Source organism: Artemia sp. Qi Xiang Cuo, chromosome 3, assembly GCF_049724085.1.
Source record: "Artemia sp. Qi Xiang Cuo chromosome 3, ASM4972408v1, whole genome shotgun sequence".
In the NCBI taxonomy this organism is placed as follows: domain Eukaryota; kingdom Metazoa; phylum Arthropoda; class Branchiopoda; order Anostraca; family Artemiidae; genus Artemia; species Artemia sp. Qi Xiang Cuo.
Genome location: NC_142796.1, coordinates 17,175,959 through 17,192,553, shown reverse-complemented (window position 1 = coordinate 17,192,553; position 16,595 = coordinate 17,175,959). Strand labels below are relative to the sequence as shown.

General features: G+C 35.2%; 1 protein-coding gene across 1 annotated transcript in view; it reads right to left on the bottom strand.

Annotated features, from left to right (window-relative positions):
• Nucleotides 1–2,558: 2,558 nt before the first annotated feature.
• Polr3E (RNA polymerase III subunit E) overlaps nt 2,559–16,595 on the bottom strand; it is a 48,990-nt gene continuing 34,953 nt past the window's right edge. Inside the window, exons 6-9 of the mRNA XM_089086829.1 lie at nt 14,584–14,806; nt 8,645–8,853; nt 6,068–6,231; nt 2,559–2,774 (exon numbers count right to left, since the gene is read on the bottom strand). Coding sequence (XP_088942955.1) covers nt 2,621–2,774; nt 6,068–6,231; nt 8,645–8,853; nt 14,584–14,806 — 750 coding nt within the window. The 3' untranslated portion in view covers nt 2,559–2,620. The remainder of the gene's footprint in view (nt 2,775–6,067; nt 6,232–8,644; nt 8,854–14,583; nt 14,807–16,595) is intronic.

The following is a 16,595-nucleotide window of genomic DNA, read 5'->3' as shown; positions in this document are numbered from 1 at the left end:
ACCGTACATTTTTTATTTTCAATTTGATTCTTGGGAACAGTTTTGGCAGTAGTTAAAAATATTAATATTACAGGGCATAAACTCTACATGACAGCAAAATGCTAAAATGAGTTTTTGGAATTTTAATCCAATATGGATTAAAATTCCGAGTGAGAACTGGTTTATGTCTCCATTGCAAGCTTGACGTAAGAAAAGGAAACGATCAAAAATGGGGTTTTTAAGGCCAAACGAAAAACTGAATAAACAGACAAAGGTCTCAAAGGGTGTTTGCAAGGAATGCAATAATTAAAATCAAAAATCAGATGACATAGTTCTCTAACTTATTTAATTGCTGGTTGAGTGAATGAATGTTTTCTTTTATTTCTCAGTTTTTCGCTAGTATCCGTCCATGGCAGTTCATAATTTTTTGGATTTTGTAGAAATCGCGGATATTGGTGAATGACTCACTTTTATGGTTGTTAGGTATTTGGTTTTAATTCTTATAATTTTTGGCTTTTATTGAATTTTATTCATCTTTTATTTTTTTGTTTTTTCATTGTTTTTTTTTTCGCATTGACTTTCCGCGTTTGTTTTGTTGGTTTTTTCTTCAACACTTTCCTTGAATATATTATTCCGTTTTGCGCTTAAGAAGAGAGGCGCTTTCCCTCTTAAAGTATTCACTTTGTATGTGTTATCAGTATTTCGTTTGGCCATAAAAACCCTAAATTTGATCAGTTTCTTTTCTTACATTATGGCAGGCCAATGTGGTTTAAGAAATTATCTTTGCAAGTTTGACGCGTGTCATTTTTCTCAAGTGCTGGTTTACATCTCCCGCTGCATCGAAGTCAGCCCAGATTTCTCCGTAACTGAGTGAGATTATACTGATGACACCGGCAATCTTTCAGTAACGTGTTCAAAGGCCCAGTCCTGGCTGAATCAACTGGCGGACATCTCGGTATAGATGGGCCTGAAGATTGGCTCATCTAAGACCGGTGACGCATACTTACCAGGAACCCCTTCCCTGCCATGATGCTTCAGGGCTCTCTCATAAAAGTGATGAGTGGATTCGAATACCTTGGTTCGCTTGTTGACTTTTATGGTGGGTACTCATCTAGAATCTGTGTCAGGACACCTTCCACCAACGAAGTAGTTGCTCAGCTCAACACACGCCTCTGGAGACAAAGGGAATTCCCACTGGAGACGAAAATAAGGATGTAAAAGTTGCTACTCTTATGACCAGTATTCTTATGCGGTTGCGAGACGTCGGCTGTGAAAGCAAGCGATATTCAAGCTCTAAGAGTATTTGATACATATATCTGAGGAAAATCCCACTTACAATCGAGCGAAAAATGTAGACCGGTGGAAGAAAAGCATACTTGAGCTTTACATTGGCTCTGTGATCAAGCAAAGACGGCTCTGGTGGTTCAGCCACGCCCTGAGACGGCCTGAAATTATCCACAAAGCCGCTAAGTATGTTACCCTATCCGGGAGGAGGAAGAAAGCGGGGGCGAGGCAGAAGAAAACAGGTATGGGTGTCGTTAAAACCGATCTGGAACTGCTCTGAATTCAGAAGAGATGGGAAAAGTCCTATCTTGAATAGATTGTGCTGCTCATAAAAGACAGGGACTCTTGGAAAATCATCATGACGAAGCTATTGAACGCCATGGAAAGCTGACCTGTTGTATCCTGCCGAATACAAGTAAGCAAGTCCTGCGGAGTTGGAGGTTTCAGCGCGAAACGACAATTCGATAGCTGAGATTTAGCTTTATCGCTGAATTTTTAAATTTCTTTACTATAGTGCTTATTTGTAGTAGTGTATACAGCTTAGCAGCATTAGGGGGTGGGGGAGGAGGAGTTGGTAATAATCATTTTATTTGGAAACTGCACCAACTGAGGAACCAAATAGTATGGTTACTTTGTTATTATTGTTTTTCCTTCAGAAAAGGCACTAAATTGGCATTACTGAATCTCGCACCAAGATCACTGAAATCAGCTTAAAAAAAAACATTGCGAACCTGCAAAATCATCCAACTTTTCTACATAGCCTAGGGTTATATCTAGCCCTGTTAGAGGATGCAAATTGCAACAGCGTTGATTATTACATTTAGAAAGAACATTGAAAAGGGCATCACATGGTTCTTTTTTCCATCTAACTTATTTCATACAATGTAACTTACCCAAAAGTTTACTGATTTTGTTGGTTTTCATTTTTTTTTTTTTTTAATTGTTTCTCATAACCAGATTGTTCACTATGCCAAATAATGCCAGTTTGAAAGAAAAAAGTAGGCCAGGCTCAAAAAGGGCCTTTTTCTATAATGTCACGTAGAATCTGTAATGTACTTGAACAGCTTTATCACCAACTTGAACAGCTATCAGTTTTTGCCTACTTTTTTCATTGAAATTTTTAATCATCTTTTATTTTTCAGTTCATCTGTTCATCATGTATCCACACAGTTCATCATGTATCCACACATATTTACAACCCTGTAATAGAGTAATTCGAAAGACTAACGGCATATCAGGTACTCAAAATGTCTGGTCCCGTAAATATAGCAGTTAAAAAGTTCCTAAGTTCCATGAAAGTGACAACAAATTTATATCTGAAAAAGGGAATATAACAGAAGATAGAATAAAACCAGATTCACATTGCTTCCGATGAAGACATTCTAGACGAAGAGTTGCGTTTTCTTTCAGGAATTTCGAGCGCTTTTGAGGGTATTATATACTTTTCCTTCTCGTAGAACTCACGCTTCTTGTTCCACAAGAAGTTCTGCTTCTTCACATCTTCATGGTGCCTAAAATGCAACATATATGGAAATAATAAAGAGCAATACAAGAAATGTTCTAGGGGTTTCGTGGGGAGGAATGAATCCCGACCCCCACACCTGACCAAATTTTTATTCAAATAAACAAAAATAATTAAGTCATTATTAAATCTTACAAATCAACATGTCAGGTCAGCAGAGTGGTTCTGGCTGCTGGTGCCTGGGTTTAATGCTCTCGGGGTTTCGTGGGGAAAGACGAATCCCGACCCCCACACCTGACCATACTTTTTGCACAAAATCTGATTAGTTTAATCCTCTCTTTTTGAAATAGTGTTTAAATCCAGCGTTTTTTTTTCCTGTGAAAAATGAAAAAGTAAATTTGTATCTTGGATAGTTAAGGAATCGAGCATCTGTAGTATCCACACATCCTAGAACTGACACTAATAAAACATTCTTCAAAATTTTGGAACTTAATTTTGAAACCTAATGTCTGAAATCAAATTTGTGAATAATTAATTTGCTATTTCATTTTGATCGCTAAATTGTTGTACGGTAAATTGTTGCAATAAATAATAAAGAGCAACACAAAAAATTAAGAAAATTAACATAGAAGTGGGTTAACAGAAATGTTTGCACAGCAGCATTATTCACACGTTGTGGCAATTTATATTTCGAATTGAACAATTGCCGTTGTTTTATCCACCAATTTATTGTCATATCTCATTTAAAGTTTAAAAGTCAGAACTCATTGGGCAACTACGCAATTTTCTTGCAGTTTTTCCTATAGCCTTGTAAATAATGGTTAAATTTATTCTAAGCATCAACAACACCTGTGGAACAAACAACCCTTTGTAAACTTAACCGTGATCAAAACCACAGTAATTTTATTGTGTGTAAACCTAAAGTAATAAAGGAAAAGTTATAGCCTATGAAATCTAGACTATCTGTCTTGGCTTTTATCTCCAATTAGACATGGCTTGATGGCAACTTGATTTTAAGTCACTTTGCCTCTCGCTCAGACTTTATGTCTTGTCTTTATCTGCAATTAGCCATGGCTTGATGAGAGCTTGATTTTAGTTAAAAAGTCAACGGTCTCGGCCTTCGGGCTCGACCTCATTGAAAATGAAATCATTGTTATACAATCCTGAAAAAGGCTTATGCCAGCTCTGCCTCTGGCTCAGACTATCTGTCTCGGCTTTATCTCCAATTAGGCATGACTTGATGAGAACTTGATTTTAGTTTAAAAATCAACGGGCTCGGTCTCAGCCTTCGGGCTCGACCTCGTTGAAAATGACATAATTTTTATACAATCCTGAAAATGGCTTATGCCAGCTCTGCCTCTAGCTCAGATTATCTGTCTTAGCTTTATCTGCAATTCGCAATGGCTGGATGGCAACTTTGATTTTTGAATTAAAATCAAGTTGCCATCAAACCATGGCTAATTCTTTCGGCCTCAACTACTAGGGTTTCAAATTTGTGCTGTATGTATAACAAAACTAAAACTCGGGTTGTTAATACGGGCCCCAGAGATCAAACCCAACTGTAGCAACAGACTGCTGGGTCGACGCAAGGACCATAGTAGTCAAGAAGCGTCGTTAATCCGACACAATACAAAACAAAAAACGAAGAAAAACTGAAAGCGTGTCAATACAACACTACCTTAAAGATGAATCAACAGCAATATGCAAAATTGTCAGAAAGTAAAAACAAACTTAATTTAGAACAAACTTAATCAACACCTTGGGAAAAGAATAAATGACAAAAACCAGACCGAAATACTAATAAAAACGAAAAAAGACATAAAAAAGGGTCAAAATCATAATACTTGAAAGACGGCAGGTAAACGGGACAAAAAAGACCCGAGGAATTAGAGTAAAGAGGGCGAGAAGAACGATTCCCTACCATAATCAAAAGAACACCCAAAATTGATGGTGACTTCTTAAGGACGTTTAAACCCCGTCAATGTCTTTATACTGAAGACGATATTCGTTGCTCATACTGACTTCAATAAATTTTAGCTATTCTTCTTCAGCTGTTGCGAAACAGGGACATTGACTGGGGAACATATAGGAGCTTTGTAGGGAAATAAGCTATACCTCCCGTAAATCAGCTATGCTGAAGATGATTCTCGTCGCTACTATTGGTTGAAATGAATTTTAGCGATTTCTATTCAGCTTCAGCTGTTGAGAAAAGGAGCGTAGATGGGCGAATAGGTAGGAACTTTTAATCCATACCTTTTCCCCTCTGCTGAAGACAATGCCCGTTGATCATCCTGATTATAAAGAATTTGGCAGATTCAGATTTAGCTGCTTTATTCAGCTTCAGCCACATCTAGCTAAAACTGCTGAAAAACGAATGCTTTTTCTGACATAATGAGGGAAATCACTTTTAATTACCAGAAATATTAGTAATTTTAGTAATTACCAAAAATATTGATTTATCAATATTATTTTGCTTTATATGATAAGAAATTAATTTGTTTATTAAAAAAATTAATTTAAATTAAGCAAATAACTAATTAATAAATAGATAGTTTTGTATTATAGACAAAAACGTTAAAATAAATAGATATTATTCAACATGCTTTTGCTAGTCGAGCGTTAAAACCTGATTCCTTCACTTGTTGTTGATATTGTTCGCACTAAATCGTTTAAGATCATACTGGTACAACCATTATTTTACATCAAAAAGTTCAGTTAACTATAACGGGCTACGTTAGTATGCTTGCACGCTTTTTTTCTACCATTACCTAAGAGTTTTTTTTTCTATTTCGCGTTAGTTTTTTTGTGGATTTTTTTGTAGGTTAAAAGGACTTACACAGCCATATATATCTAAAAACATTACGAAATTGAGGACTCAATTCCAGAGAAGGACCTAAATATGCAGTTATGAAATTTTTGGCAGTAGCGGACGCCAAAGCAAAAAAAAAGAAGAAAAATGGGTGAAAAATGAGCCAAAAAAGAAAGCTTAAAACAGATGGCACTAAGCAGCTTAATGTGTATCTTCCCTCTGAAGGTGCAGATGCCTCTGGAATCAACATGCTACTTATCTTTTAATTTTACATACGAAAAATGTTGGCAAATTTAACAATTTAGCTTTGCTTGTTTATTCTGGCTGTTTGACATGCAGCACTAGCAGAAAAAAAAATACTGTCCAAAAAACTTCATGGTTTTGACCCAATCGAAAGAAAAACCTTAGAAAGTCAGTTTCCACCTTAGTTTTCAGGTATAAAATAGAGCTGAGAGGGGCCCAATGGAAAAATATATTTTGATGTCCTTTGTGTTTTAAGGTAGTTTTTTTAAGAAAAAAAAGAAGTGGCATACCTTCTAATGAATTCCGTGTCAGTTGGTAAGCTGAATTCCCACATATTCTTACAATTTCGTGCACTGAACTGCTCCAGAATAGCCGTAACTTCTTCACTAGGAAGCCGCGTCTGCGTGGTGACAAACGTTCTCTTTACTTCCCTGTCGTGAGCAAATAATAACAACTGTAACAGAGAAAGAAGATAATAGAGTAAGTGAATAGCAGAAATAAGATGTTATGAGTAAATTACTGGGGGTAGACAAAGATGTATTCTTCTAAAAGGCCAAACACACGCAACTTTTTTCAGCGCCAATTCCAGCCGCTCTGTGGGCAAATGATAGCGATACAAAACAGTGCCCTTTGCGTGAGATTCTTCAAAACTGTCCAGATCATGATCACCAAGGGTCAACTGCAGTTTTTCAACAACTGCAAGATCGATCTCAACTTAGTTTTTTGATTTCCCTGCTTACATATACGTAATACTTACGTCTATCTTTGTTATATCTTTCGCTTTGTTTACTGTTTTTGTGTCCTTTTTTCTGATGATCATGATGAAATTCGCAGCCGTTTTTGTAAATCGATACCGAAAACTAAAAAAATTTAAAACTCGAATCGCTGCCGTATTCTTTGCGATTCGGCGCCAATTTGGCAAATCGGTGCCGAACAAAATTACCTGCGCCAACCCTTAATTTTAGTTTTTGGCGTTACATGACCGGCTCAAATGCCAAACTGATTATATCCATAAAACAAAGAATGGAGAAAAGTGACTAAAAAAGCTGTATTAGAGGTTTCGACTACAGTGCATTTCCGATATTTTATATACATTTTTTAACAACATACTTATACATGAGTATACACGGGAACGAAAGTTAAGGACTATACCTAAAGCATGGGTAAGGTCAGCTCCAATATGGCATTGTTCTTTGCGAAAAAACCTGATGATCTAGAACAGTAAACTAGAAGATGAGGTGACAAGACCCTCTGTGAAACCCTCAACTGCAGCAATATTAAGCTGTTTCGGTTTAATATTTCGCTAATATTGACCTTCAAACCATCTTTATGAAGGAAAAAGAACCTAATCTGACAAAACTTCCTGTGAAGACCTCAACTACAACCCTATTCAGTCGTTTAGGTTTAGCGTTTCAAATTATATTAAGCTTTAAAACCATCTTACTCATAGAAAAAAAAATATCGGGCCCTAGCCTAAGTTTTGATTGTCTACGCACACGGTTTGAAAATGTATTAATAATAAACCTATTTTTATATGAATCGCAATATCCAATAATAGCACTAAAATGAACCATTGGGCCTGGCAATTTCAGCTCCTTTTCAAATTCAGGTCAGCTATCACGGACCCCCGCCGCCCCCCGAAAAACTTAAAATTAGAGACCTAAAAACACATTTTCTTCAATTTTGACTCCCAGGCTAAATAAACTGTATGACCAGTGAGTGCCTACAGTAGGGCATATTTGCCTATGAGTCAGCTTTGCTGTATCTTTTGGCTCGAATAAATCAGACCAGATACTCTGGCTTCACGTGAGTAACAGCTGCAGATGTCAGGCCAAGACGGTGAACACCGCTTCAGGAACTCGTGGGTACTTATTAATTAAATGAAACACACTTAAGAATTACGCTTAGTTTAGAATTTAGATGTCAGAAGACCGGTTTCATAGCCACAAAGACAAGTGACGTGTGACAGAATGCATTGGACTTGTATAATCTGGGCTATATATTGGTACATTAGTGGGGTGGAGTTAGGTTACGTTAGGGGTGGTGTTCAAATACTTTATCCCCCCCCTAGTGTGCAAATATATAGCTCAAATTATATTATTATATAAACTAAAGGTTGTTTGAAAGTTATATTTCATTAGGATTAACCTAAGTTCACTTCTTGTGTGTGTGTCGTTTAATTAACAAGTACCACTATTGTTTTAACAGCACATTAAAATTTGATTTTCAAGATAGTCGAAGCTGATTGAATTAAACTGATTTTGTTTCGGATTTTCTGATATAAATAAAATGTATAATAAGATTCAATCTGTACGATTCTATCAAAATTTTGTTTTACAATGTAGTTGAAGTACAATGCAGCAATAACAATAACAATATACAATGTACATAACAATGTAATACGATGTAGCTAATTCACTTAAACTGATTTTTTGTTATCCTTTTATGACTGTGCACACAACTATACAATAACTTTCAATCTCGACGATTTTCATCAAATTTTGGTTTGCAAAATACTTCAATTTTATTCAATTAAACTAATTTTATTTTTCTCATTTTCTGGTCGAACAGATATGCAATAATTCTAAAATTTGTATGATTCCATTCAAATTTTGGTTTGAAAAATAAGTAAAGCTCATTCGTTTAAACCGTTTTTTTCTAAACTTTTCCTGACTTTCTGATCACAACCGTTCACTAATTTTTATTGTTACGATTCACATCAAATTTGGAATGGAAAAATAACTGAAGATCATTCAATTTAATTGTTTTTTTTTAATCTTTTTCCGATCCAAAATTGCCATGGCTGAAGCTGATTCAATAAAATGTGATTCTATTCGATCCCTAAACAAAGTGCATAAACGACTTACAATGAATGTCCTAGCCTTCGCTAAAGTCTTAGCTGGCATTCCCGTTACACCACAAAGCGTCCCCTCTGGGTAAAGGACTTCACTACTAATAACCCAATTCCCCTGTACAAGGACAGCACATTCGTGTAAGCAATGAAGAGCTTCCTTTGATTGCTTCGGATCATTCAAAGTGAAGGTCGATAGCAAGGAGCTGAAACTTGTGACTTTCACTGAATAAAAAGAAAGAAAGATTAAGAACAAAGGCAATTGAGTATTGATGGAGACAGTAAGGATTAAAGAATATTTTATTCGATTAAGACTACAAGAAAAATATTCGTAAAAGTCTTAAAAGGTTAAATAATATTTTATTCGATTAAGACTATAAGAAAAATATTCTTAAAAGTCTTGAAAGTCTTAAAGGGTTAAATAATAGGTTAAATAATAGATGTTTTCCAGAGAAATTGCTTAAAGATTGTTCTGAGTACCCGGCTGACTGACCGTATTTCAAACAATAGACTAGACAAAAAATGTGGTTCAATACCGCTCTCTAGAGCTATAATGAAAGCAAGGTTGAGGTGGCTAGGGCACTTTGTGCGAATGAAGGATGGCAGATTGCCGAAGATTTCTTTTTGGCCAACCGTCTAGGGATAAACGGAAAGCAGGTGGTTCTCGTCTGGGGTGGGAGGACGTCATAAAGAAAGATTTAAAGAAAATGGGAACTTCGAGGGCGGGTGTAGCAAGAGAGGCTTTGAATAGATTGGGATGGAGGAGGAGCGTGCGTAGCTGTGTTGGCCTCAGGTGGCTTGGTACTGCGGTGAGTTGTTAGTAGTAGTAGTTGAATAATATTTTATTCGATTAAGACTACAAGAAAAATACTTAAAAGCCTTAACTCTGAAAACCTAGCTTCATAATAATTTCAAATTTCAAAATATAGTTTATAGTTCAACTCAAACAATAAATTAATCGTTCGTGAGATCCAGGTCCATTAACGGGTCAAAGTCCAGTGCCTCCATGAAAAAAAAACTTAGTGACTGTTACGACTTTTCTACAGTTCCAGTTATTTCCATATAATTTACCGGCCTTTGCTGTTCAGGAGGATTTTTTCATACCCAGCCCTCGCAAATGCAAGCCCCCTCCAAAACAAATTCCCCTATACGTAATTGATGATATCAAACTCTTTTGAATAGAGAAAGTTTCTCTCTTCAAATTCCAGTTTTCCCTAAACCTTCAAATTCATCCAAAAATGGGCAAAATTTGAAAAACCTGCAAACCCTGGGCATTTTAAAATTTTTTTTTTGGTAGCAAAAAGTGCTGAAAACATTCGCAAATACTTTTTCTCGAAAAAGTAATCTACCTCAGATTTTTCGGTTTCTTTTTGGTGCCAAAAAACGAGCCCAAACCATTTAAAAAAAAAATGTAAATCTTCTTAATTCTGTAATTCTTTTTTTAAAACTCTTTATCTGACTTGGAAAATGCTTAATTTTGAACATGCCAGGCTTAAATACCACAGGAAACCTTTTTTATGATAGGACAGTTAGCCCCTGATTATTCCCATTGTCTCTTAAGGTCTCAAATCCATACACATTAAACTCTGAGGGTTTATTAGGAAAACTTTCCTATGCTAGCTTCAAAATTATGAATTTCCATTGGACACAGTATTTTTTCAAGTGTTTCTCCTTGTTTTTATTAGTAGAATTACATAAAATTTACCGGCTGATTCTGAATAGCCTACATATAATTTTTGTTAAACTTGGAGTTTTTTAAGATTATAATGGAAAAATCAATTTGCCGATTCTGGATGTGTAATTTTATTAAATTTCGGGTTTTTAAATCGCCCTTTACTTTTCTTTGATTTTTTTTTGGTGGGGGAGGGGGGCGAAAACGTCTTAAATTTGTCTTTATTTTCAATTTTTTCTTCTTTTTTTATTAACAAAAACAGATAAAACTTCCCAGCTGATTCTACGCAACTTGTATACGCAACCTTTCAAAAATATTTTTTTCGATTTATTTTTTTATTTTTTTTAACACGGAGACACTTGATTTCTCGTAGTTGCGATATAAAACATCATTGAAATTGGGGTGTTTTCCAGAAAATTTTACTTGCATAGATTTATTTCGCATGGCATAGTCCTACTCAAACATGCTTAATTAAGCGTACATACTTCGAATCAGTTTAGAACAAATTGTATTTCACTATGTGAAAAAAAAACAACAGTTAATATTGAAAAATTCTTTTTTTAGCAAAATTTGGAACTTCCTAAATTAGAAATTGGAAACAGGCAAAACGTTCTCTACATCAAAAGTGTTTGAAACTTCCTTTTCCATTTTAGACCTACTGATCAATGGAAAAACTTTGTTATTTACACTTAATTTAAAAGAAAAAAACATAATGACAAAGAAATCTAGGAGAAAATAGGAAGTAAAAGTCTCATAAAATATTTCACATTTCATAAAATGTTAAAATTGAAAAAAAAAATACAAATACGGATTAGTTTTTCATTTTAATCGAATAGAATACAGTCAATAAAAGAAGAAGAGTTATAATTATAAAACTCTACTGCTACAACAAATAACGGCACATTGCAGCACAACACCACCCCACAAGCATAACACAAAACAGTACTACGCCAGTCTCTAGGCTATGATACGGCGATGAAGCACCTCAAAGGATCGCTATCTCGTAGATTAATAACTTTTTTAGTTTATGCAGACACACTATTTAGAGTCAATTGGGCGGTGTTGCCATAGCTTGTAGAGTTTGGATAAGAGATCAGAATAACTGACAAAAAATTAAAAGCCAATACCTACTTTCCCTAAGATCTTAGAAAAACCATTTAACTTTTTGCGATTAATGAAACTTACATCATCAGAAAGTGTGGCTTTGGCGTTGTTTCTGTTAAATGGGACCGACTTTTCTTCTTAAAATCCAGGGAAGGACAATCCCTAGAAATGTTCTAGCATACCTGTTAGGAAAACACTAAAAATCAGCTCAAACTATTTTTAATTTGAGCAATTTGGCCGCTTTGGCAGTTCCCTGTAGTGCAACCCGCTTTGATTGACAAGCTCGCCGACAAAGGGGATGTAAAGCTTCACTATCGTTTCAGTCAGTTTTGACAGTCAAACCGCAAATTCTCGACAGCTCTTAATGATGGCTAGTCCCATAGGAGAATTTGAACCCCCAAAGACATCAAATCAAAATCTTGAGACAGCCATTTTAAAATATTCGAAAAATACAATAACTATGCCTGCGGGAATGAAATGAACCTCCACAGCTCATGGGGCAAGGGCTGTAAATCATGCAAATAGCTCATTGTTTAAATATAGGTTTTCTTATTGGGATAGGAGGCCTCAATGGATTGTGGGTCTCGAAAAAGACTAAGAGCATTAAGGAGAAATTTTCAAGGAATGTTGAGTAAGATGTTCAACTAATCAAAACCCACTATGTGCATGCAGATTGTCAAAGGCACATATTTGCAGTATCTCAAGAAAGTCTGAGAGTTTGAAACATTCAGAGCATGCTGAGGAGAATATTGAACTAATCAAAACACGCTTTGTGCATCCAGGTTGTCAAAAGGGTGCATCCGTAATTTCTAAGGAACAACTAAGTATTTTAAATTGAAGCCTTCAGGGAATGTTGAGCCTAATCAAAAGACAGTGTCTGTATCGAGGTTGTTAATAGGACGTATCTACAGTACTTAAGAAATAGATAAGGGTGTTAAGTTGAAACTTCAAAAGAAATTTGAGGGGGATGTTACAATAAATCAAAAGTCATCGCGTAGGCCTATATCCAGGTTTTCAAAGAGGCGTACCTGCAATATCTTAGAAACAGCTAACGGTTTTAACTTGAAACTTTCTGGGGATCTTGAACTAAATCAAAGGACACTATAAGTATCCAAATTGTTCAAAGGGCGTATCTGTAATATTTCAGGAACAGCTAAGGGTATTAGACCAAAACCTTCCCGTTTGTTCAGGGGGGTGTTGAAAAAAAAATCAAAAGATACTCTGCACATCCAGGTTGCCCAAAGGATATATTTGTTGTATCTCATGTTGAAAATTTCAGGGAATATTAAAAGGAATGTTACACTAAGTGAGAATACACTATATAAATCCAGGTTGTAAAAAGGGCGCATCTGCAATGTCTCCTGTACGACTAAGAGTAATATAAATCCAGGTCAGTAACAGCCTGAGTGACCGAGCTGAAACTTTGAGGGGTTTTTAGACGAGGCAATCAAGTACATTTTAAATTTGACCAGGGGGACCAAGGGGAGCTCGTCAAAGACAATATATGTTTGAAGGCAAATGTGGTTGTATTGATTTTTAATGCGAAATGTTTTTTATATGTTCATTTGCTTAACATTCCAGAATAGTTTGAGAACCAAGAGAACTTCAACCGAAAACAAATCTGGTTGCCTTGACGTCTATTTTTATTTTATATTTTAAACGAGAAATTGGAATTTTTTTTAAATAAATGAGCTCAAAATCATTTTAATATACAGACAAGGAGTTAAAACGAAACCATAATAATATTCTTATGAAGAAACGGGCGATCGATACTCCGTCTATATTCGAAACTATAACATGATAGGGGTCTGTAGGGATTGAGCCCTATAGAAGACAAACAACTATGCAGATTGTCAACTTAATTAAGGGGGAGGAAGAAGTAATCAGTTTAAATAACATTCCCCCCTTCCCACCTAACCACAAATTTTCCCAGCACGACAGAGAACTCTCAAACAAATTTTCCCAGCACGACAGAGAACTCTCAAACAATTTTGGTATTGAAAAATTTATGTTCTTTTTCATTTTTTTTGTTCATTTTCAGTGTTTTTTTTATTTTTATTATATTTCAAGCTTTTTCTTAAAATGTGTGTTTCGTGGCTTTATTATTTTGGTCAGTACATAAATAGAGTCGATGTGATATACTTAATTATTATTTCTTAATATTTAATATTTACTAATATTTAATACGTCTTAATATTTATTTCATTATAGCCCTAGAAAGTGGGATCGTCCCAGACTTGTGGCATAGCGTAACTCTCGAAAAATTAGGTAAAAATTGACAGGAGAAGTTAAACTGTCCACAATTCAAAAAGCAAACAGGAGGTTAGTTTAAAACCCGGAAAAAATATAATTTAACTAATTTTCAAGCAAAGCACATTCTATTCAATGCACCTACATCATAAATAATACGTCTTTCGTGCCACAGCGGGTTTTAAATCACAACGGAGTTTAAATCACAAGGGGTTGCACCACAGGGAACTTCCGATGCTGCCAAATTACTCGAACTATACTTCCTTTGAGTTGATTGTTAATATTTTTCAAGCAGGTATACTAGAATATTTTTAGGGACTGCCTTTTCTTAAACTTTGAAACGGAAATTCTACTCGGTTTGATAAAAAAAAAAAATCACACTTTCTAATGATGCAAGTTTCATTAAATTTGAATAACTCTGTCTCCGGAACAAAAGGAGTATTAAATAATTTTTCTAAGATTTCCTAATTTTTCTAAGAAAGCCGACGTAGATGTCGGCTTTAGTTTCCCATCATTTATTTGGATCTCTTGCCTAAGCTTTACAAGTTATGGCAAGACCGCCCAATCAATCCTAAATAGTCTAGCCACAAAAGAACAAAAAAAAAGTTTAAAATGGATGTGACCATTTTTAAGGTCCCGCATCCTTTCAGTGATTTTCTTTTTTTTTTCTCGTTGTGGTTGTTATGACAGATAAAAACACACTACTCGAAATAAAATTTCTTTTCAATTCTAAGCTTTCAGATCTAAGCTTTCAAGAGGGCAGGCAATATGAAGATTGCTTACTACTGTGTTAACCTCAGATGGCTGAGCCGTAGTAAACCTAGATTATTTAACATCTCAATTTTAATTCATTAAAATTCGATTAAAATTCAAAACTGTAAGGACCAACCTTCAGACTTCAGAGGAAAATTACCTGTGAAGGAACTTACCATTCAAAAGGAACGACTTGATCATGTCTTGAATTTTCATCTTTTTTAGCTCACTAAGGGATCGACGAAGCAATGGCTGCTGCTCTTTATCAACGACAGATCCTCTGCTCCCAGAGTCAGCCACCTTTAAAAAACTCAGCTCGTATTCCTCGTTGGTAATATTTGGCAATAGAACTTCAGCATTTTGAGACTCTTGCGCAGAAAAAAGGCGATCCAATTCTCTCTATTAAAATTTAAAAGTTGATAAAAAAGAAACATAAAAAAAGACGTTTACAATGTTTTCACTTTTAAAGTTCTCTTTTAAATCGTCTTATAAAATAAAAATAGAAAAATTCTACATTAATAATGGTAGAGCATAAACACCAGAACCTTTCAAAAAGGTGATAAATGTGAGCATACGCTCATGTAAAATCACGAAAACGAAATAGATGTGCTCTTTTGCTCAAACTCATCTCCAAAATTTGAAGGACACCCAACCCATAGATTGAGCTTGGTTACACTCGTCAGCAAGGTTTTGGCATCTTACCGTTTCATTGCAGGTACATACAAAATGTTTTTTTTTTCGCTAGCTGATACCTGAATTTAATAATTTCAAGGTTCAAGGTTTAATTTTAAAATATCTGTACAAAATAGACATAAATACAGGGTAAACGCCGGAGACACAAGGTCGAATGACAAAAACCCGGTACATTAATCGGAATAAACCTGTTTAACAACAAAAAAATAAATAAGAGTTATTCCATGACTAACCAATAGACGGACACCTACCCCACAAACCCACCGACACCGGGCAAAGTTCCACCGAAAATACCAATAAAAAAAAAAAAATACCAACGGGCGAATAAGGGTAACCGACAACCGGCATCTCACAGGGCAAAACACCCAACATAACAATAATATCAAATGTACCCAGATTTTCAATATATTATTAATTCTTAAAATTATTTATAAGGATAGAATGAAGTTGCTTTTTTATATTTGGAAGAGATTTGCTGCAATCAATAAATGGTAGATGAAGACACCATGAACCCATGATTGAAAATAATGGCAAGAACCTTGATCTCTCTGTGCTTAATTTTAGGTGCTGAATATTCCATTTATGACGGGTTTCATAAGAATGCGCATGTTGCACAGGGAAAAAATTATTTGAACGAAAGTACGTAGGTAGTTCCGACCGGTCATATTTTACCATAAATAAAAAAGAATTAAGGGTGAATATCTGTGAAACAGGCAAAATATTAGTTAGAAGATATAGAGTTTCAGTTTTAATATTATTAGGATACGAAGACGGTGATGGTAAATATTTCTTTAAAATTAGAAGAGGCTAGTTTTGAAGAATTTGTATCGGTTTCACATGACATCTGAATGTTGCCAAATATATCAGAGGACAATACGTAAGATGGGAATGAACCAACGCAAAGTAAATTAGACGTAGGATTTCATATGGCAAAAATGCTGAAACTTTCGCATTATACCAACCCCCTGAGCCACTTTAACCCGTAATCTATTACAATGTTCATTATATGACAGATTTTCATCAATAATAATACCCAGGTACTGGACCGAAGTTACCCTTTGAATTTGAATATTTGTAGCATGATCAAATATTGTAGTAACTCCTTGAGCATTCTGCCCAATTCTACTATAAATGATAAATTTGGTTTTTGATGCATTAAGTGACAAACAATTAGCTTTTAGCCATACAAGAAGTTGTGAAAATACGATTTGCAGCTTCTCATTGAGATCCTCTTCCGAATATCCAGTTAGTGATGATCCGGTATCATCAGCAAAAAGAACATTCAGACCAAGGTTTTCTGTCGCTGATGGAAGGTCATTTATATATATTAAAAAAAGCAGTGGTCCCAGGATTGAGCCTTGCGGGACACCAATATTTGACAACAGACATGGATCCGAACAACAGACATGGATCCGATATTATACAATACTAGATACCAGCCTTTAAAAACAGGATTTGACTTAAAATAAAAAATAAAAAAACCATTTATCATTGC